At 35.7% G+C, this 22,397-nt stretch overlaps 1 protein-coding gene across 1 annotated transcript in view; it reads right to left on the bottom strand.

Moving 5' to 3' along the window:
- CUBN (cubilin) overlaps positions 1–22,397 on the bottom strand; it is a 251,860-nt gene that overhangs the window by 206,468 nt on the left and 22,995 nt on the right. Inside the window, exons 14-21 of the mRNA XM_045858052.1 lie at positions 21,819–22,053; positions 19,180–19,361; positions 17,220–17,382; positions 15,955–16,142; positions 6,798–6,942; positions 6,180–6,358; positions 2,893–3,058; positions 2,351–2,567 (exon numbers count right to left, since the gene is read on the bottom strand). Of these exons, the coding sequence (XP_045714008.1) occupies positions 2,351–2,567; positions 2,893–3,058; positions 6,180–6,358; positions 6,798–6,942; positions 15,955–16,142; positions 17,220–17,382; positions 19,180–19,361; positions 21,819–22,053 (1,475 nt within the window). The remainder of the gene's footprint in view (positions 1–2,350; positions 2,568–2,892; positions 3,059–6,179; positions 6,359–6,797; positions 6,943–15,954; positions 16,143–17,219; positions 17,383–19,179; positions 19,362–21,818; positions 22,054–22,397) is intronic.

Raw genomic sequence — 22,397 nt, 5'->3', positions numbered from 1 at the left:
TGAACTTTCACAACAAGGTGAAACCATAGATCATAAACGCGTGAGGCATGAACTCACATCAGGCCTATCACTTACAGCCATTATGGCTTTGAGCAGATCACTCAACCTCTGTGCCTATTTTCCCCTCATTAAATTGGGGATGATGATGGTACCTACTTTATAGGGTTTTTTTGAGAATTTGATGAGTTAATATACTGTATATAAAAGACTTAGAAAAGTGCCTAGAATAGTGAGCCCTATACAGGTAGAATCTATTATCATTAAGTAGCTAGCCTACGTGAAGGTTAAGAGTTTGATTACTAAGCCATGGCACATTTTTGCTGAATAAGAGCAGTCATACCCAGAAGTATTCCAGTAATGCTAACAGTAGAGCTGTGATCACAGACACGCCACAAGAACTTTTCTAGAGGAACAACTGTAAGAAGAAGCAGCTAGAAAAGAGGAATCACAAATCTAAGCACACTTGGTAAATTAACCAAATGCAATGACAGGGAAAAAACAGAAACCAAAATAAGACAAAATGTTGAATACCAGAAATGAATTAATTAATTTCTGAGGGAGAAAAGGAGAAAAAGAAGTGTGTAATAATACCATTTCAGTGTTAAAATAGATTTGATATCCTGAACAAAATATAGATGAGTTCGTTAATATTTTATTTATTTATTAATTTATTTTTAATTTTTCACACTATTACAGATTCCCGTTTCCTTCCCCTTTGCCCACCTCCAGCCAGCCGCAGCCCTCCCCTGGTGGCCCTCACCGCATTGTTGCCAGTGTCCACAGCCATGCATATGTATTCTTTGGCTACTCTCTTCCAGCCCCACTCCCACCCCCGCCCCCTGAGGTCTGTCAGTCTGCTAATCAGTATTTTAAATGTCTCTGTATATGCCTACCTATGTCTGCCAAATTGGGTAAGACTATTATAGTAGTTTACACTATTCAGCAAAACTGTATTTCTCAGTGATTACGAATCAAGTACCATAAAAAGAAAAAAATGATTTGAAAAATGAAAAATAGAGATAAATAAGAAAAAATAAAGAAGAAGAGTAAAAGCTAAAAAAATAAGCTTAAGAAAATAATAAAGGGAAAATGTTTAAAAATAAATGAAATACAAGAAAAAGAAATTTTAAAAATCAGGAGATTTTTATTTCCAACAAAGGTATTATAACAGAGGCTGGATATAATCTTGCACCTGAAACAACTGAAATATATAAAACAATGGCTTTCGAGACACTGAATAGCAAGCAGTGAAGGTAAACATGTAACCTTAAAAGCAAAACTGGACACGATCAAACTGTTTCTAAGCAACTAAGTGCATCCCCCCAAAAGGCTCAAGAATACCTAAAGGAATACAATAATGTCCATTGCACAAAAACACAAAACTGAAAATGTCTGGAATCCTATTAAACATTACCAGACATTGAAAAGAAAAAGGGAAATATAACCCATAATGAGAATAAAGACTGACCAAAACATAGCAAGAAATGTCACAGATGACTTAAATTAGCAGTCAAAGACATTGATAGTTGTAACAACCCCACAGGTTTCAGAAGCCAGAGGAAAAAATTAATGTGGAAAGTAGAAACATGGAAGATATAAAAGATGGCCCAAATTACACTTCTATAAATGGAAACTATGATGTCTAAGATGAGAAATGCACGTGGTAGGGTAAACAGCAGAACAGACAATGCAGAAGAACAGATTAGGGCACTTGATTGAACACGTGACAATAGAAACTTTCCAAAATGAAACACATAGAGAACAAAGACTCAAAATCAAATAAACAGAGTATCCATGAGTTGTGGGACAATAGCAAATGGCCTAAGATACAAGTAATCAGAGTCCTCACAGGAAAGGGGAGACAGAATTTCAAGTATTTCAAGAACTAATGGCCAATACTGTTTTAAATTAAATGCTTTAAACGATAAGCCCTCAGATCCATGAAGCTCAACTAAAACATTATGCTGACTAGGAAAAGCCAGAAAAAAAATGTATTTACAGTATGATTCCAATTCCAGAATATACAAACTAATTTACAGTGGTAGAAAGTAGGTTAGGGGTTTCCTGAGGACAGGGATAAGGAGCAGAAGTGAGAAATGACCTCAGGCAGGAAGAAGGGTTAGGGGATAATGGATGTGATTTTAGTGATGCCTTCGTGGGTACACACATATGTTAAAACTTAATTATGAAAGGCCCAGGTGACAGAGTAGTGATGTAGAAATGGTCATTGAGAAGCATGTTAACTGTTAACTCACCTGGTTAATATAACACAACATGGTGGATTTTAACATCCTTCACTGAAACAAGAAAATTTTTGTGTGGAAAAAAGAATAAAACAAAATAATCTCACCTCCCAAGAGATATCCCAGAACCAGTATCATAAACTTCTAGATAGTCATTTATGCAATTGTAATGAAACTCCAGATGAAATCTCCTGAATATCAAATTTATCCGGTAGCCTGGCTCAACTAATATATACCAGGTACAGTTGATACCATGGGGGTAGATATTTGGATGACCAGGACTTTGAATAATTCCTGTAGGCTCTCTAAGAATTTTTCCACATTCTATTGAAAAAAAAATAATTGTCAGAACAAGCTACCTGATATTCAAGATAACATAATTTGTTCATAACGTCTTAAAAGCTCAAAAAGTAAAACTTTCCTGATACACTACTGCAGAAACTTAGGTTTTCTCTTATTAATAGACATCAATTAACTATCAATATATGCTGATTAAGAAATACATATTTTGCCTTTGAGTACACCCTTAACATTTATAGTATAGATGAGTATACACTTACAGCATAGACAAAAATTTTATAATTTATTTACATTGTTTACACTGATATAAACCTGAGACACAGAGCAGAAGAAAGAGACAGTCACTTACCCAAATCTGCAGAACTGAACTTTGCACTGAAACCATGGTTTGCAGAAGAAGAACTTTTCACATACATGACATAAAGAAAATTGTATGTGGATGTTATTAATGAAGGTATGGCCGTGCCACAATATTTTTTATTTTCAGTAGAACCCAAAATGGAACTGCTACCAATCTAAGTTTAAAAAAATATATTCAAATTCATTGTTAGGTACTTATTTTGAAAAATTGCTTTAAGGATAATTATTTCTGGAATGTTTTTATTAATACAATAAAAGTCAATTTCAGAATATTTTTGTCATCCCAAAAGAAACCCCATGCCCATCAGTCATTCCCCATGCCCCTCAAGCCCCTGGCCCAGGAAGCCACTCATTCACCTTCCATCCTTGATACATTGTCTCTTCTCCATTTCCGATAAATGGCCTCATACAGAGCGTGGCCTTTTGTGACTAGCTTTTTTCACTTAGCAAAATGTGTTCAAAGTTACGTGCCATTACTTCATTCCTTTTGAATGTCATATAATATTCCAATCCATGGATAAAACACACTTCATTAATTCACTCATTAGTTGATAGACACCTACATTGTTACACTATTTTGCTATTATGAATAATGATTATAGTCACTCAGGTACAAATTTTTGTGTAGACATATTTTTTAAGTTCCCTTTGGGTATATGACAGGTCTCGCCAGAAAGTATCTAGCCATGTAATATAAAAAAATAGAAACATTTATTGAAGAAGATACAAGGTACAAGAAACATTGTACATAGACAATGATGCCTCAGTTGCCTTCAAATTAGGCACCCTGGGACCCCACACAGTTCTCCCAGCATCTCTTCCACTGTTCAAAACACTCTGCAAAATTCTTGGAATCACCATCAGCTGCCTTGTCATATTTTCCTGAATCTCATCAATGGTCTGAAATCTCTTCCCTTTCAAAGGTGATTTTAGTTTGGGAAAAAAACAGAAGTCACAGAGCACCACATCTGGGCTGCAGTACTGCTGAGTCACCTGGGTGATTGCAAGCCTTCTAGAACACGGATCACTTCCAGTAGGTTCTCAACCATCTTTGAAGAGTTTGTGCCACACTTTTATTTGAGCTGCTCTAATTTCACCATCCTCAAAAGCCTTCTGAATCATCTGAAAAGTCTCCATAGAGGAATGTTCACATCAAGCTTAATGTAAAATTTGATGCAGGTTTGCTGCTCTACTCACTCAGTCATTTTGAATGCAACATCTACACAGTACACATGCTCACTCAATGGCGTCTACCACCCCCACTGACTAGTACAGTGAAGTCATCATTGTTCACATGTGCACATCTGGTCCACTCTCCTTGGCTTCCAGGTTATATCGATGTTGTGCAAACTGGTCTCATTATATTAACAATGGTGGACTTTCTGGCCAGACCTCATATACTTAGGAGTGAAATTGCTGGATCAAATGATAACTTTATGTTTAAGTTTTTGAGAAACTCTCAACTCTTTTCCAAAGCAACTGCACCATTTTAAATGCTCACCAGCAGCGTACAAATGTAAAAGGATTTCAATTTCTTAATCCTTATAAACAAGTCAAAGCACAAGGAGGTAGTGCTTCATACCCACTAGGTTTGACTTGTATGTCCCTGATGATTAGTTTTGCTGAGCACATTTCATGTACTTCTTGGTTATTTGTGTATCTTCTTTGAAGAAATATATTCATATTCCTTCTGCATTTTTTAAATTAGGTTTTTTAAAATTTTGATGAAATCTGATTTTTCTATTTTTTCTTTTGCTGTGTTTTTGTGTGCCATATCTAAGAAGCCTTTGTCTAAGCCAATCACAGATACTACCATTTTCTTCTGGGACTTCAGGATTTTAGCTCCCACATTTAGTTCTATGATTCATTTTGAGTTAATCTTTGTAAATGGTGTAAGAAAGGGGTCTAGTTTTATAATTTTGCATGTAAATATCCAGCAGCATTTGTTCAAAAAACCACTTTTTCTCATCGAAACGGCTTTGCACTCTTTTGAAAAATCCATTGACCACTAAGGTATGGACTTAACCCTGGATGGTCACTTCCGTCCCATTGTTTCGTGTTTTTATCTTTACTCCAATAACACATTTCTTGAGTATTGTAGCTTTGATTTATGTTTTGAAGTCAGTATATATGAGTCCTCCAGTTTTGTTCAAGAATGAACAAAACTTCTTTTTCAAGAATGCTTTGGTCATTCTATTTCCCTTGTACAATATCTCCACATGAATTTAACAGTCAGCTTGTGAATTTTTGCAAAAGGGCCAACTGGGATTTTGATAAGGATTGAATTGAAGCTTTAGATAAGTTTGGGAGGTGTTGTCATCTTAACAACATTAAATCTTCTATCCCATGAACATGAGATATCTATGCATTCATTTAGGTCTTCAATATCCTTCAACAATGGTTTGGAGTTTTGGAACACAAGTATTACATGTCTTTCAAAAGACATATTTTTCAATATTCAGTCCTTTTGTGCTATTATAAATAGAATTATTCCCTTGATTTTATTTTCCAATTGTTCACTACTAGTATATAGAAAAAGAAATTACTTTCACATTTTGATCTTGTATCCTGCAACTGGCTGAATTTGCTTATTAGTTCTAATGGTTTGTGTGTACATTTACTCCTTAGCATTTTCTTATATACAAGATCATGTTATCAGTGAATAGAGATAGTGTAAATCCTTCCTTTTCATTCTGGGTGCATTTTATTTTCTTTCCTTGCTCAATTCCCTAGCTAGAATTTCAAGTATAATGTTGGAGAGAAGTTGTAAGAACAGACAACTTTGTCTTTTTGCTGACCACAGGGGCAAAGCATGTAATGTTTCATCATTAAATATGATGTTAGCTGTGGTATTTTTTTTTACAAATACCCTTTATCAGGTTAAGGGAGTATCCTTCTATTCTTAATTTGTTGAGTGTTTTTTTTTATCATGAAAAGATTTTGGACTTTGTCAAGTGCTTTTTCAGCTTCTATTGAGGTAATCATGTGGCTTTTTCCTTTTTTTCATTTTACATTAAATGATTTTGGATATATACCAATCTTGTATTCCTGAGATAAACCCCACTTGGCCATGGTACATGAGAATATAATTCTCTTTATATACCACTGGATTCAGTTAACTAGTATTTTTTTGAGGATTTTTACATGTATATTCATAAGAAATAGTGGTCTGTACAAACTAGTTTTGTTTCATGTAACTGATTTGAAGACAACATAACTTTAATATTTTAATAATATCCAACCAAACATAAATATTCAAAGATGTTATACACTTACCTCAATATAATCTGTATCACAATGGTCAGAACTTCCAATTTCAAAGCCAGTGAAGTTGAGAAGAACTACTTGGCTTTGGGGTTGATTGACAGTCCACCTGCAGATCCTTTCTCCTGGATACACGTTAGGATAAAAGGGCGAGCGGATGACCCCTTCTCCAGTTACTTCACCTCCACAAGCTGCAAACATGAAAATGAGAGCAGTGTTTGTCAGAAAAAATGGCCCTTGTCCTTAATTTTATTACAAATTCTGATTATATGCAAGGATATAATGAAACGTGGCATTACTATTCAAATTTTTTTTTTGCCACTTGAGAATGTAAAATGACAAAAGTATTTAAGAAGTTAAAAATATTATAACTGGCCCTGGCTGGCGTAGCTCAGTGGATTGAGCGCGGGCTGGGAACCAAAGTGTCCCAGGTTCGATTCCCAGCCAGGGCACATGCCTGGGTTGCAGGCCATAACCCCCAGCAACCGCACATTGATGTCTCTCTCTCTCTCTCTCTCTCTCTCTCTCTCTCTCTCTCTCCCTCCCTAAAAATAAATAAATAAAATCTTAAAAAATATATTATAATTGTAGAAATTATACATTAAAAAATTACAGCATAAGTTTTCTTACCCACTTGATAAGCAGCTCTGAAACCAGCTCTTCCGACAGAAGCATCGATTAGAAACCTGACCCAGATACTATTAGTAATGGATTTAATGTGTGAGAGGGTTTCATTGCTGCAGATTTTTCCAAGTAAGGTATCGTGATCTCGAACCTAAATAGAAAAATAAAATAGAGCTGTAATTCTAATCTTAAAAAATTTGTCGTGGCAGGGTGGTATTTTAGAGAGGGGGAAATGACAGATTCAAAATCAGTTATAGTCTAAGTTGGGTTACATATTTATATTATATTAAAAAGTAGTCAGTGAGTTATTTTTAGTGCAATAGAATAACACTACATATTGACAACAAAATCTTATGCCAAAAAGATCCAAAAGCATAAGATTCAAAAGCAAAAATGTTTTCCTTATAATTTATACAATACCAAAAAAGAAAAATATATGTATAATTTGGGCTATTAGAAAATAACAAAATATGAGAAGACAGCATATCAAAATATGCAAGTTGTAGCCACATGTGTAATCAAAAGAAGTCACAGACTAAACTGTTTGTGACTAAACAAACAGACTAAAACAAAAGTACATGGAAAAAGAGAAAGTCTAAAGAATCAACTTAATAATTAGAAAAAAGTATTAAATTGAGAAATAATTAAGTAAAAATAAAATCAAAGTCTAATAATAAAATAAAAAAAAGAATTCATGAATATATTTAAGAACTATTTTTCAAAGGTTAGAATGTAAGAATAGAAAAGACATACCAGTATATTTGGTAATACAGGTAAAAGAAAGTAAAGAAAAAAGAAGCATGAAACACAAAATTAAAAGTGACAAAGATGATACAAATGCAGATACTGAGGAATTTGTTTAATATGACAATTCTATGTATAGTTCTATGTTAATATTGTTGAATGCTTGAAATAGTTACTTCCAGAAAAAATATAAATTACTAAAATTGTCAAGGAGAAGAAAACTAAAATTTAAATAGACAAGAAGCCATAGGTAAAATTGAAAACATTATCACAGAAGATGCTCTCCTTGGTAGGTTAAACTTTTAAGGAACAGATGATTCCCATATATAATTTGTTCTAAGGTACCCTCAAACATGGAATGATTCCCGACTAATTTTTCTCAGAACCATCTTACCAAGTCCTGAAATAAATAAAATAGAAACTATGTATCTATCTCACTTATTAAGATAGATACAAAAATCTTAAACCCAATTGTAGAAAAATGAATTCACTTCATTGTTAGTCTTATATACCAAATCAAATATGAGAATAAATGTAATGTAAGGATTATCTGAAATGACAAATTATAAATTAAGCTCAATAGGTTCAATAAGATAAACCATATATCTCCATAGATGTCAGAAAGATTATTAGCATTCTTATTTATTTCAAAGAAAACTTAGAAAGTTAGCATCAGAAGAAAATTTTGTTCATATAATAAAGACCACTTGTTCTAATCAATAGTAAATATCTTACAGTATAGTGGCCATGAGCACGACCTATGGAGCCACATGGACCTGAGCTCCATTCCCACCTCTGTCACAGAACTCCTCACTCAATAACTTGGAACCAGGTGCTAAGTCTAAGCCTACCTCAAGGAGTTGTTGAAGCAAACAGATAAGATAATAGTGTGAACCCCTTAGCAAAATGCTTACTAATAGAAAATGTAGACTATTGTTAGTCCTAACACTAGAGCTTCCTCACCAGAATCCGGAATTATTCCATGGATATACAAGCTACTCCCTACAGAGAATTATTCTGGAAGATCTAGCCATCTAAATATTAACTCATTCCTTTGATAAGCATTGTCAAGGCATCAGTAACTGGCAATCCCTCTTGTTGGGGAGAGTACTGTGAAAGGGTCACTCTCTGCAAGGAAATTACGACAAGCAAGCCCATTTTTGTTTGCTTTAAAGCATGACTGCCATGTTTGAAAAAGTGTGGGGTGCTACATTATTACTCTACAGTGGTTCTCAATAGGAACCATAATTAGGGATTTTGGAAATCTGTGAAGGCATTTTTTGTTTTTGTTTTAATTATTAACACAGCAGTGGTAGGCACTACTGGCATTTACCAAAGATACAAAAGCCCTGAAATGTCAGAGACAGTTGCACACAAGGAGTCTCCTATGTCCTGTGTGACATTCATTTAAGTGGCAGTTCTGTTACTAAGTATAAAATCTAGCTCTATCTTACTTGGTGAACACAAAATATATTTGCCCAAGTATAATACACACTGAATTTTCCATAATTACAAGTCAAGTGTAAAGCAGAAGAAGTTCTTTTTTTTGTTGTTTGTTCTCCTGGAAATCTGCCAAGATCTAGTCACCATTTCAGAAAGTTTGTCACCTCCTCCCTAGCCATGTCAGCCCGGTTTGTAGTGTGGCATTCATGGTGGCTCAGGGAGCAAACGATTTACTACTTCCGCTTTGTTAGGTGCATCTTGCCCCGGCTTTTAACATACTAAAATAAATGTAAAGCTTTTAATTTATTTCTCCTAAACTTTATACTTATAACTTTACATTTTTTATATAAATGTGCATACTGAGGTTATATCATCTATGGGATTCATTTTGCAATAGTGAAGGGGAGATATAAAAAGGTCTTAAAGGGTCAAGAACCCTTGACTTAACCAAGAACTCTGAACTCATACAGGGGATTATGGAATACTTCTCAGCAGAAAAAGCTTTAAACAGATTTAAAGGATTATCCAGGCCAAGGGGAATAGCAGTAGAGGGAAGATATTAAATGTATGATACTTGAAGTTGCCGTTGGATATAGTAACACAGCTACTCTTACCTGTAACTGGTGGAAGTATAAATTTCTGGAAAATAATTTGACAGTACGTACCAGGAGTCTTCAAAATGTTTCTAGTTTTGGACCCTCTAACACACTACCATAAGGAAATCATTTGAGATACAGGCAGCTACACAAAGATCCACATCAAAGTACGTTCTCTAATAACAAGATTAAAATATTCCAAATGTCTAATAATAGGCAAGTGATTAACTCAATTACGGCACAGCCATATGATAGCCTTACAGAGACATTGAAAATTACATGCCTCTCCACTGACTCACACAACGCCAGCTCCTTTCTGTGAGCTGCAACACAGATTCATTGCAGACTGTCATGGAGTTATGCTAAATATCTCTCTAACCACACAGCAAATCTCTGAAAGAAGAAAATCTCAGCATCTCCTTTAGCACCTAAATGCAAAACTATATAAACAGGTATTTAACAAATACTTGTTGATTCACTAATTTTAAGGCTGGGTATGATGCAGACAGTTTTTAGAAGCCAGAAAGCATGAAACACAGAGTAAGATATCTTCCTGCTTTCTAATTCTCCAGGGTTCCATTGGCTTCTGCTAAGATTGTAGTCTCTTTTCTATTTTGCCCATTAGAAGATGACAAGAAAGAAGAAAAACAGCCCAACATCATCAGAGCCAGCTCAAGTGGGCCATTCCCCTGGGCCTCACTAATGAAATTCAAGGGCACTAGCAAGGAGAACACAGCTGCAGTCCAAATGTTTGCAGAGGAACTTACAGTGCTCGAGGGCTCTAAACCTACAGGCACAATTGATTTGGGCTGTGGTTTCTCTCTGTGTGAAAATGAAACCTCATTAATTCTGAAAGCCAGTATTCTCCCTGGATGCCAGACATAGCAATACCTTAACCACAACCTCTTTGAAAGAGACATTCAAATAAAATTCATTAAATGTTTACAGTGACCCCAAATACTTTTGTAGCACATCTTGCACTCAATATTCTAGGACTTAAGAATTTGCAATCCTCCTTCCCTCCACCCCTTAGCCTCCCAAAAAACCTTCTTCCCTTTGTGCTTGTGCACTGGAATAGACTGTATTATTTCCCTATGCTCATGGCCATGTGACTTGCATGTCTCCCCATGGAATATAAAGACTTATCCTGCCCACTGATTTGGCCACGGGGCCTGCTTTGTCCACAGAATGTGAGCAGCAGTGATGGACAGTTTCCGAGTAGAAGCTTTGGGAGTCAGTGCATTATACACAGTCTCTTACTGGTCCTGTTCACAAGACCAAGAGCCTGGGTTCCAGGGTCTGAGGGGCAGGGAACAGATGGAAGGAGCTGCTACTGACCCCCAACCGAGGCTAACATGAGCAAAGAATAAATGGACATTGTTTTAAGCCATAGAAATTTTGTTACTGTTTTTGATTTGTTGTATTGTTATTGACTGTTTGTTATTAGAGCATCATCTAGGGAAAGATGAGTCATTTGAACATGTTTTGTAATAACAAAAAGTTTTGCTTAAGGAGTCAGGTGAAGCCATGCCAGAGTCACTTGCAGTATCACATCAAATTCATTCTCTATAGTGGATCGCATACACAAAGAAATGACAAGGACCAATTCAGTATTCTGGTGTTCTGCCGACCAGATGCAGATTTCTCATTGATCACCTTATTCACCCAGTAAACACTGGTTGTCTCAGACCCGGAGACACACTATATAACCTGTGACCCATGACTTTTAGCCTGTAGCAAGAGCTAAAATTAATTGGGCCAGAAAAGCACAATTTATCTGAAATTTTAAAAGTGAAATCTAGAGCCCAGTCAGTGGGAAGCTTTAACATCTGCAGTGGATCAGGTCCCAAAGCCACCAATGCTTGTGTTAATTTGCTCTTATCTGCTATGTACCCAGATTTGTTTTTATAGAGTAATTTCAAAAATCTATTTTAGCATTAAATTTTAATTCAAAGCAAGCCAAATGTGCTGTCACTTGGGCTTGACCCAACCAAGGGTTGAAAACAGAACCCTGCCACACAGTAGTGTGTGACTTGTGGCTTCTTGCGAAGTGAGCTCTGAGTTGAAATGCCCCTTATATAAAATAAGGAGACTAGCCTTGGATGATCCCGGAGACTAGCCTTTGGTTAATGTGGGTGCATAGGCAAGGGAATGTGACCCCACTCAGAATGAGAGAATGAATGGTGAGGGATAAGAGGTGAGAGAAGCTATACAGGCACTAAAATTTATTTTCTTAGGTTATTATCCTCCAGTATTTATTATTATCTTCCATGATTTCATAGTTAAAATTTTAAAGCTTCTTTTGCCTCATGACACAGTGCCCCTTCTAACATCTCTATCAATAACCTTATCCTTCATCTGATGTTTTAAAAATCTGCTTTTCTATATCCAGAAATATTTGTCTAGTTTTGCACAGAAGTTTGATCCTACATGACTGCGAACTTTGGTATGTCACCTTCTCCTCCCCGTTGTCATCATCATCATCATCGTTTTTCGTAGTTATCCCCTGGCATGTGAAGCAATGCACTAAGAACATTCTAACTGTTTCCCTTTTCATTTAGCAAAGCTAAGTTCTCTGTGTGCAGTTACAAAGCTATAAAAGATCTAGCTCCTACCTAACTCTTGTCTGTTTCTTCCTCTCCTTTGTGATTCCAGTCACACTAATCTATTTTCAATTCTTGGACTTTATCAAGTTTTTTTCTCAGTTAAGTCTCCAAGCCTATGCTGGCACCTCTGACCTGGATTCCTCCTTCTCTTGGTTCTTTGCAATGCTAACTACTCTAATAATTCACAATTTCAGGCCCACAATGCCACATCCTTAGGGAAGCTACCTCTGGCCATTCAACTAAAGTCAATAGCCTGTTATTCTCTCATAGTCCTGTTTCTTTCCTTCATGATATTTTTCCCAGCTCAAAATTATGTATCTGTGTGCTTACATGCTTAATACATGTTTATTTTACACACCCATCTAGCACAGTTCTTGGTGTCTAAGTTGTTTGGCAAAAATGTAGAGAATGGATAAATGAATAAATAACATCTTTTAATCCTTTTAAGAAAAGTAATAATACTGTTACTACTACAGATGAGGAAACTGAGGCTTTCTGATGTTAAATATCTTCCCTTTAGTAAGACAAAGTTGAATTTCTTTATCATGTTTCCACACAATACTATTTTCATTAATATAAAAGCTCTCTTAGACAAAAACAGATGAATTAACAGGTGATCTGTTCTTGTTATACTCACATCACAACACCCATGGCAATTATGTGTTTTTGGCAGTAGAAAATTTAGTTGAAAGAGATATATTAAATCCAACATTTCATATATGAATGTGTGCTTCTTCTTAAAAGGAAAAAAAGATATGCATCTGAGCAATACCACATTTATTATCTTTTGTAGTTAAATTTTACTCTCAAATTATTATGGAGCTCCCTTACTGAGCAAAAAAGTAAGTCTTTCAAAACCACACCTTTTAAGGATATATTTACATGGTAAGAGATATCTGGACCACATCTAGATCTGGGGTTCTAGAAGCACATCTAGTCACACTAAAACAAAATGCACTTCTCTCTAGAATTCCCTCTTTGTTCTTTATTCCTCCAAAAGTTTTTGGTGTATTTTCTCTGTCATAAACAGAGTTAGTCAATGGCAGTCAACTCCCCTCCAAACCACCAATGTATCTGAAATATCGTTATTCTTATTGTTTTCATTTCTTTGCTTAAACATTTCACTTTTCAGGTATACCCTTTAAAAGTAAAACCACCATTTTGGGGAACAATGTACTGAGTCACAATAATGTCATTTGTATTTGGTTCTGGTATCACCTTCTTTCATGCCCACTGTCTGAAGGACACGAATAAAAGTGGACGTACTTTGTACAAAATGGGCTTAGTTCACAAATTATCCCAATAGATAGATATGATTCAATGGTAAGAACCATTGAATCAGTATATGTCTACCTAGAATCCCAGGGAGATACATCCAAATCCTATTGTAACAGTAAGTAGAGTTCGAACTTTGTGACCTCAATTTCCAGATTAGATGACTGCTGAGGCTCCTGACAGTGCTAAAATCCTACAAATCAATTGGTTGTATTCCCTTAGGATGCATGGTCAAGGATATGGAAAAGTCCACTCAATTATTCAAATGACTACATATGACCTGTCCTTCTAACAATAGAACTCTTTTATTTTTTCCATCAACAACCATTGAGGGAAATTTGGTCAAGACTAGGTATGTGTGCACATCAGAATAAGATACTTGAATGGCCTGCCAGGAAAGGGTGTTATCAGCTGTCTCTAAACTGGTAAGTCCAAGGCAAGAGTTGGAATTTGGCTTGGGAAAACATTGCATTTTATAATATTTTTAATTCTTTAAGCTTCTTTTATCATTTATTTATTTGATTCATCCTCACGAAGGTTGGAGGAATAGGCAGGGCATCTTATGAAAGTAGGATCTGCAGCATCCAGATAAAGAATTGTCCAAGGTCATACAGTCATCAACTGACCGAACTAAAGAAAGAAATTAACTCTAGTCCCTTTCTGGCTATAAAACATTCTGCCAAAATGTTTTACCCAAGTTTCATCTTTCATGATTTTTTTTTCTGATAAGTTTTCTGAACAATTATGAGCTCATGTAACTCCTTAATGAAATTCAATTAAAGTGTGCTGCACTGTCAGAGAGGGTATATCATTTCAGATGCTTTGATGACTCCTAGAGCCATTAGAATCATCATCAAGAATCTAATAGAAAGGTACTCAGATTTCCCTGAAAATCAGTTACATTTTTGCCTGTCTGAGAAAAGCATTATTCTTAGTGCCATGGTACAGTCCTGTGACCAGGGAGCCAATTATGAAATTGGGAAATCCACAAGAGCTTCCTCCACAGGGAAGGTGAGCCACCCCCTGCAGTCACAGCCACACTGTTGAGTTTCTGTTCCTATCGGAGAACAGCATGCCTGGAACTACGAAATTCCAACTCCTGGTTCCCCGACTCCCCAGGCATGTAACCACAGCCAGGTAACAACTTCTCTAAGCCTCCATTTCCTATTATGAAAATAGGAATGATGGTTGTCGTGAAGATTCAGTGAATTAATTCATGTAAAGCATGTACCATACCCAATAGGCAGTAAGATGCCAGTAAATGCTATCTACTTAATCTATTACAGTATTTTAAAGTCTTAAATAGCACCTCCTGCATAAGTACTCTCTAAGTGTGAGCTATTTTTACTGTTGTCAAAGTGAAAAAAAGTTGGAAATTTAATTTTTATTTGCATAAAAATATCTAAAATTGCTTATCAGCATAAAACTTGAATACACTTTATGAGAGACTTTAGAAAACATAAATTGAATGAATATACACATTCATCTCACTATCCGAGACAAAAATCTCTGGATTAAAAAATATTGCTGTGGTGCTGTGGCCAATGTACCTCATTCTTCTGCCAAGTCCAGATTGTGTGCTCTTAAAACCCTGTTTCCTTTCTCTACATGTGAAGGAGAGAGTACAAGAGGTTTTAAAGGTTTTTCCTAGTAACATGAATTGGTTTGACTTACATGAGCAAACAAAATTGCACAGCCTCTCTGAGTTTATGCAAAATGGTTGCATACACAAAACGTGTTTTGTTTCTCTTGCTCAGCACCTTAATTTGTGGCTTGATCAATAATTAAGCAAAAGAAGTACCAAGCCAGGTAAAGAGCAACTGCCCTTTTATTTCAGATACTCTTGTTACAATTATCACACACACTTAAATCAGAATTAAAGGTTTTGGGAGGAGACTAAGCAGAATGAATGAAGTAAAAAATCTAAACTTTAAAACAAGAGTTTTTCGGTGCTTTAACTTAACTCTCTGCCACTGACTAGCTAGCCCACCTGGACAAATGCTTTTACTTCTCTGGGTTGAGTTTTCTCACAAATAAAATTGTCCTGGAGGATCTCTGAAATCTGTATCCCATTAGTAAATCATATTGTTCTTACTTATTCAAAGTCACCTTAGTTATTAGATAATTTAGTATTTTTATGAGTTTGTTTGTCAGCTTTCATTTTTGTCCTTTGGTATTCCATCACCAATCTCCTCTTTCACCATCCATAGATCTCTTTTTGGCAAGTCCTTCCATCCTCTCTAGAACAGTTGTTCTCAAACTCCCACCTGCCTCAGAATTACCTGGAGGGTCTGTTAAAAGACAGATGGCCAGCCCACCCCCGAGGTGCTGACTCAGTCTGTCTGAAACAGGGTAGAGAATCACTTTTTCAACACCTGGATCATCCCGGTGACCTGGACACTGCCGGCCCAGCTACCATTTGAAGACCACTGCTCTTCAGAACATAAAAACATTGAAAAACACCATCAAAGAGCCACCTAGTAAGTAGTTAGCAGTTACCTCGATGTAACTCCGAGAACAGCCACTCTGGCCTTCCAGCTCCACATGGGTGAAGTTGATCTGTATTTGTTCTCCCAGAGGCTGGTTTATGATATAGATGCAATGCTGGTTGTGAGTAAAAGGTCCAGACAAATCAAGAGAGAGAAGCCCCTCTGGGTCTGTGGAGTTCCCTCCACAAGGTGGATCCGCTGAAGAGAAGGGAAAAGGAGAAGGTGATGTGGATAAACATTTCTCTGGCTCCCAGGCATTAGATACAATTTTGAAAACTTACACACAAACACACATGATCGTATACCCACTTTATTTACCCTATTTAGGTTTACTTATTTATATACCATATCTGATTATAGGATTCTCAATTTGACATGTGTTTGTGGGACCTAAAGAAATGGATGTAGAGATGTGCAATCTAAATTCCAATCTAACATCCTCTTCTACAAATTGATTTTTAAATACATTTATAATCTCTTTCATTCCAAAAATATCTGAGGCTGTTTATAATACACATGTAACAACATAAAATATATAACTAGGTAAATGAATCAGATTAAAAGAATAATGAACAGAGAATAGCAAGGTGCAGTTCGGGGAAAGTTGATACACACAGAAAACAGGTGTGGACTACAGAAACTACAGAAGGTCAGCCGCAGATTCAGCCTAAAGCCCAAGTAAATAGAGAAAGGAGACCAGCAAAAAGATGTCATTGTTAATTTCCTGATATTGAGGCTTAAATGATATTTTTCCTGTGAATTCTCATCAAGGTGCAATGAGGTATATTAAAAACAAAATCTTCTAGAGCCCTAAAATAAAAATTATAGAGCATTTCATTGGGTTGTTTTTTTTTTTTTCGGTTGGGATGTTGGTTTGCTTTAAGGTATCAATGCAAATTAAAGGCATGCTACTTATAAAATCTGATGTATTTCAAAATAGACTATATTTCTCTCGTGAACAACATCTCTCTCAACAAAATACTAAATAACAGCTAGGAAACCGATGTGTGAATTGTTTAATTTTAGGTGCCTCATTTATGCTTACCATAAAATGGATCCCATAAGTTAGGAACAGAGGAGTATTATAGCATTGAAAACAGAACATTGGGAAGATAAAGGAAAACAGCATCTGGAACTATGACAGAAATATTTATGAACACGCTGTTAGTCTAAGAAAGTAAGTCATCTGCACTATCACACTAAACAATAAAACAGCTATAAGCAAAGCACTATCCTTCACATTCATGTTAGGCTCCCCACCGCCAGGTTACTTACACGGTGACGTTAAGTAGGTGATATGGAAGCCCTGGTCAGTAACCTGGTTGTCAGAATGAAAATGAACTCTGGCAAAGGGACCTGTGGTCTGGAGTGGTGGGGCAGACAGCGTGGTGCAGAACTTCCCGAGAATAGGATCCTGATTCAGAGGACCATCTCGAATCTAAAACAACCACCAAAAAAATGAATCATTAAGCTCTAATGGTCAAATTTTAACAAACGGAATGATTTTGCACATTAATTTCAGAAAACCTGTTATTTAGAAGTAATGGCTCCGGGAGGTTTTCCATTCTCATAGGTGTCCACCACAAGCTTGGGGCTAAGTACAGGGCAGTCTCCTCCTCCCACCATCCCTGATGCCTTATCTTCTGTCTGAATTTCCGTCCAGAGGCTGGACATATACTTTGAATTTTCCTCACAATGTTACTAATTTCAATGTTTTCTTTCCTAGGTTTTCTCCCCAGCTATTTTTTTTTAATTATGAGCCCCTAGTTATCTAGAAGAAGAAAACAAATATACACAAAGAAAACAGGAGAAGGAATGCCAGCAACATCAACGGATTCACAGCTTGCTTTAGGGAGGACCAGAGGTGGAAAGAAGTGAAGTCAGATTAGAAACGACAGAAGGATAATGGGTGAATGAAATTTAAAAGATGCAACTTTAATAGTAATTAAGTACCACAACAATAATGATGTGACCTTGGAAATCAAATCTTTTTCTAATTGTTGGTTTTTAACCTATGAAATAATCATGTTAACTTCTCTATATTTGTGTCATAATTGCAAATTTGATCACATAGACTTCCAAGGCAGCAAAGAACTGAATAATATTTTAATGTGGCCAATTTTGTCCATTCAAATTACTTTTACCATTGTCATCAAAGTTATAAGGCAGCATTACTCTATTCCTATATTTAACTCATTCCTTGAAATATTAGAGCTTATTGAGAAATGAGAGACCTTTCAATAGTGTCAGAGTGATTGATATTTTCTATTATGAATAGCTGAATTAATCTGTAGAAGTGAAAAGATGCTCCTAATATTAATTTGATAAAATTTATTGAAAATTAATTTCAAGAAAGTTCACTTTAATGTTAACATTCAAAAGATTATCTTCACGAAATTTTCCAGGGAGAGGAAGCTCTTCCAGACAGCCATTCCCAAAGGTCTCAAATCCATTACAGCTGCCACATTACAGATGACTTTAACTTGTGGAGACTCCTGTTCGACACTCCCACCCTTCCATCCTTTATGAATAATTCCACAGAATTACATTCTTCTCCAATGGACTTGGAAAAGCATATTGACTTCTGTCACTACTGCAAAGGGTACTGAGATTGATGGTGATAAGACAGGAACAACATAAGAACTCAATCTTCTCAATGATCTTTCAGTCTACAATGGAGAGCACATATTTTTATATGCCCATATGCTTATGGCATTAGACTATAACAGACTTTTCTTTTCCCATGTTTTAATCTTTTTATTAATGGTGAGTGGGAGAAATACAGGCTGACTTCACTCTTCCCAATGACAATCACTCAATACATTCCAGCAAGGCTCCTCGTTTATCAATTCATTTCCACACAACTGCTACTGTTTTTCTTCATGGAACACTCAGGTCAGTTCAAGAAATACCTAGCAGTTGACCACACACAACCGCAGATTTGAATCTGCATTGAAGAAGATAGCCATTACCCGGTGATTTTTTTCATTAATTATGCGACTCCCTGAGCACGGAGCTTCCAGGAAATGAAGCAAGATTCAAATGGAACTCAGAAGAAGTAACAATGTGGCACAATTAAGAAAAAGGACTTAGCAAGATTTAGACATTAGCTGCCTATTGAAGAATATGCCCAGTTATTGCTAATAAATTGTGGTCATCCATGAGCATCACCAAATCATAGTTCCCTGAGTTCTAATCGTATCACAATCAGTTCTATCTAAATGCAATTGTTTACCTCAAGATAATCTTTGCTGCAGTTATTATGGTGCTCCAGACTCAAGGTCCCAAAAGTAAACGTTATCAGAAGGCCAGGACTGGTTATGACTTTCCAGACACAATCTCTCCCCGGGGGGTAGTTTCCAGGATATCCCGGAGACTTAATAGACCCATAAGTACCAGTCAGTATACCTCCACATTCTGAAAGAAGAAAGAACAATAACTTTACATTTGTGTACAAGTTATAATTCATGTGGAATGATCAGAGCCCTTTCTGTGAGAAGACCTGCTTCACTTAAATAACTATGTGTAGTCTTAAACAAGACTTTCAGTTTTCTGGTTTGATAAAGTTATAAACATTAATAAATAAATCATCTATGTGTTGAGCTTTATGCTTAACAGCTATCATATGATTATATAATTTAAAATGCAGTGCTAAACTATCTGAGGGATGAATAATAGGACGATAGATTTTTAAACTTGGAGGGAGAGTCATTCTGTACATTAATTTTTTAAAAGATTTTATTTATTTATTCTTAAAGAGAAGGAGAAAGAGAGGGAGAGAAACATCGATGCATGAGAGAAACACCCGTCGATCAGTGGCTTCTCGCATGCCCCCAGCTGGGCACCTGACCCACAAAATAAATATATGCCCTGACCAAAAATCCAACCCATGACCTTTCAGTTTGTGGGATGAGTCCTAATCCACTGAGCCGTACCAATCACGGCTGTTCATTAATTCTTTAAAAATTCTAGAAATTCTGTCAGTCCCTATGTCTTTCTACAAACCCGATCAACTTTCATTTGAGGTTTCTTAACACTGACATAGTTAAAACTTTCATTTTACAGGAGAAGAAATTCAAATGTCTGTGGTGGCTGAGCCACCCACCCAGGGATGGAGCCCGTGCAGGACTGGGCGGGGCTTTCTGACACCAGCTTCGCCACCAACTCCATGACACCCCACCAGCCCTGCAGAGCTGCTTACCAATGACTAGAAGAAGCTTTTCTTTATTAATACCTACACTTATTTAACAGAAAACCAGTGGTGGCTTATTAGAATTGCTACTGCAAAATCAAAAAATAAATACACTAAATAAAAATCTAGACAACCATAAATATAAATTAGAAAATAATAAAATACGATGACATTTCAAATATGCAAGATAGGAGATTTACATAGTTATGCAGGTTATTTAGACAAAATTTTTGCTGCCAAGGCAAAAGGTGAAACAAATTAGATACATGATTCTCACTGTTTATAATGAGGATACATCTCAGTTGCTCAGAAGAAGAGTTTTTCAAAACTTAGTACTTGAAAAAATTATCATATAGGTAAAAAAAAATAGCACCATAAGTAAAGTAAAATGGTAATGGCAAACTGGGAAAAATGCAATATATACTACAAAGAATTAAATTCCTAACATATGAAGGGCTTTTTAAAAAATAGGGATGTAAACAGAGTTCACTGAAAAATACAAATGGCATTTAAAACACATAATGAAAAGGTGTTCAATCTCATTTATAATAAGGATACAAATATAAAATTAAATCTTAGAAAAATAATGTCATTTAACATAACATAAAATATCAAATATCTAGAAAAAAGTAACAAGAGGTATGGAATAAGTAAACACTGACATCATAAACCATTGCTAAGATAAATTAATAGAGACCTAAATCAACATAGAGATCATCCAAGTTCATCGGGCTGAGTCAAAATTTTTATGAAGTCATTTCTTTTCAAGTTGATAATGGACACAATACAATGCTAACAAAATCCCAGCAGACTGTGGGAGGAAATCAACAAGTTAATTCTAATATTTATATGGAAATGTAAAGAACCTAGCATATTTTAAAAGAACAAAGTTAGAGAATTTATACAACCAGACTTCAGGCTTCATTAATTAAGTCAATGTGGCACTAGGCTAGATAAATAGACCAATAGAAAAAAAAATGGGAAATTTGAGAAATAGTTCCACAGAGTTTTGGTATACTGCTTTTTCTATTTTTATATGTTTAAAAATCTCATATTAAAAAAATGTTTTAAATAGACCACCAAAAACAAAAATACAACAGAAAACAAATTATCAGACAGTCATTAAGATAAGAAATACTAAGTGAAGGAGTGATCAGTGTCCTCAGTAACACCCCTACAGTAAAGTACTTGTTGAGATTACAAAAATGCTATTGGGGCCCTGGCTGGTGTGGTTCAGTGGACTGAGTGCCAGTCTGTGAAACAAAGAGGCACAGGTTTGAATCCCAGTCAGGGCACACGCCTGGGTTGTGGGCCAGGTCCCCAGAAGGGAGCATGTGAGAAGCAACCACACATTGATGTTTCTCTCCCTTTCTTTCTCCCTCTCTTCCTCTCTCTAAAAATAAGTAAATAATTTTTTTTAAAAAAAGAAGAATATTTTTAAAAATGGTGTTGGATAATTTCATAAGAGACTCATTAAGACTCATGTTTTTTAATCCCTTTCATCCATTTCTCATTATTTCTGAAGACAAAATCAAATACATATTTATTGCAGATTTGTTTGATATAAAGATATTATATAACACTGGATCTTCCAACATCTAATGTATCCAAAAGTTATATATTAACCAAGAAATTTAATAACCTCAAGATACTGCTTAATTTTTCTCCATGTTTATACCTACCTGGTTGCTGTGTTTCCCATCTTATTGTAAAGCCTCTCTCATTTCTTAAATGTTCAGAATAGAAATGAAAATAGAGAGCATTGTCACTACTGAGGAGTTCATGGGGGAGACTGGAGCCACAGAATCTTCCAAGTTGAAATGCTGCAGAGGAATCTCCATCATGAATCTGAAGAAACTCATGTGGACAATTGCTCACTGATTCTAACTGGAAAAAAGTGAAAGTGATACGCAGCACCTAAAAATATAAAGGTCACAAGATATCATTTTTCAAGTCAGTGTTAATTCTAAAGCATGTCTCCCACTAATTAGAAAGGATTTATATTGAGTCACTTTTAAAAGATATATCTAAAACTTCCTAAGTATCCACAAATACATATGAGGATTCTATTGGTTAAATGACTTGGGTTAAAAATTGCTTAGACTTATCTTCAACTAATACCAACATCAAACCCACATCAACTAATACCCACATCAAAATGTCGGAGGTAAAATTCCATCTATTTTTCCTCCAGATACATAAACAATTATGCAAAAATTTTAATGTCAATTAAATAGATTTGACAGCTATATTGAGGTAAA

This window comes from Phyllostomus hastatus, unplaced genomic scaffold (assembly GCF_019186645.2).
Source record: "Phyllostomus hastatus isolate PE091 unplaced genomic scaffold, TTU_PhHast_1.1 phas_scaffold_1674, whole genome shotgun sequence".
In the NCBI taxonomy this organism is placed as follows: Eukaryota; Metazoa; Chordata; class Mammalia; order Chiroptera; family Phyllostomidae; genus Phyllostomus; species Phyllostomus hastatus.
This window is presented reverse-complemented; position numbering and strand designations above follow the sequence as displayed.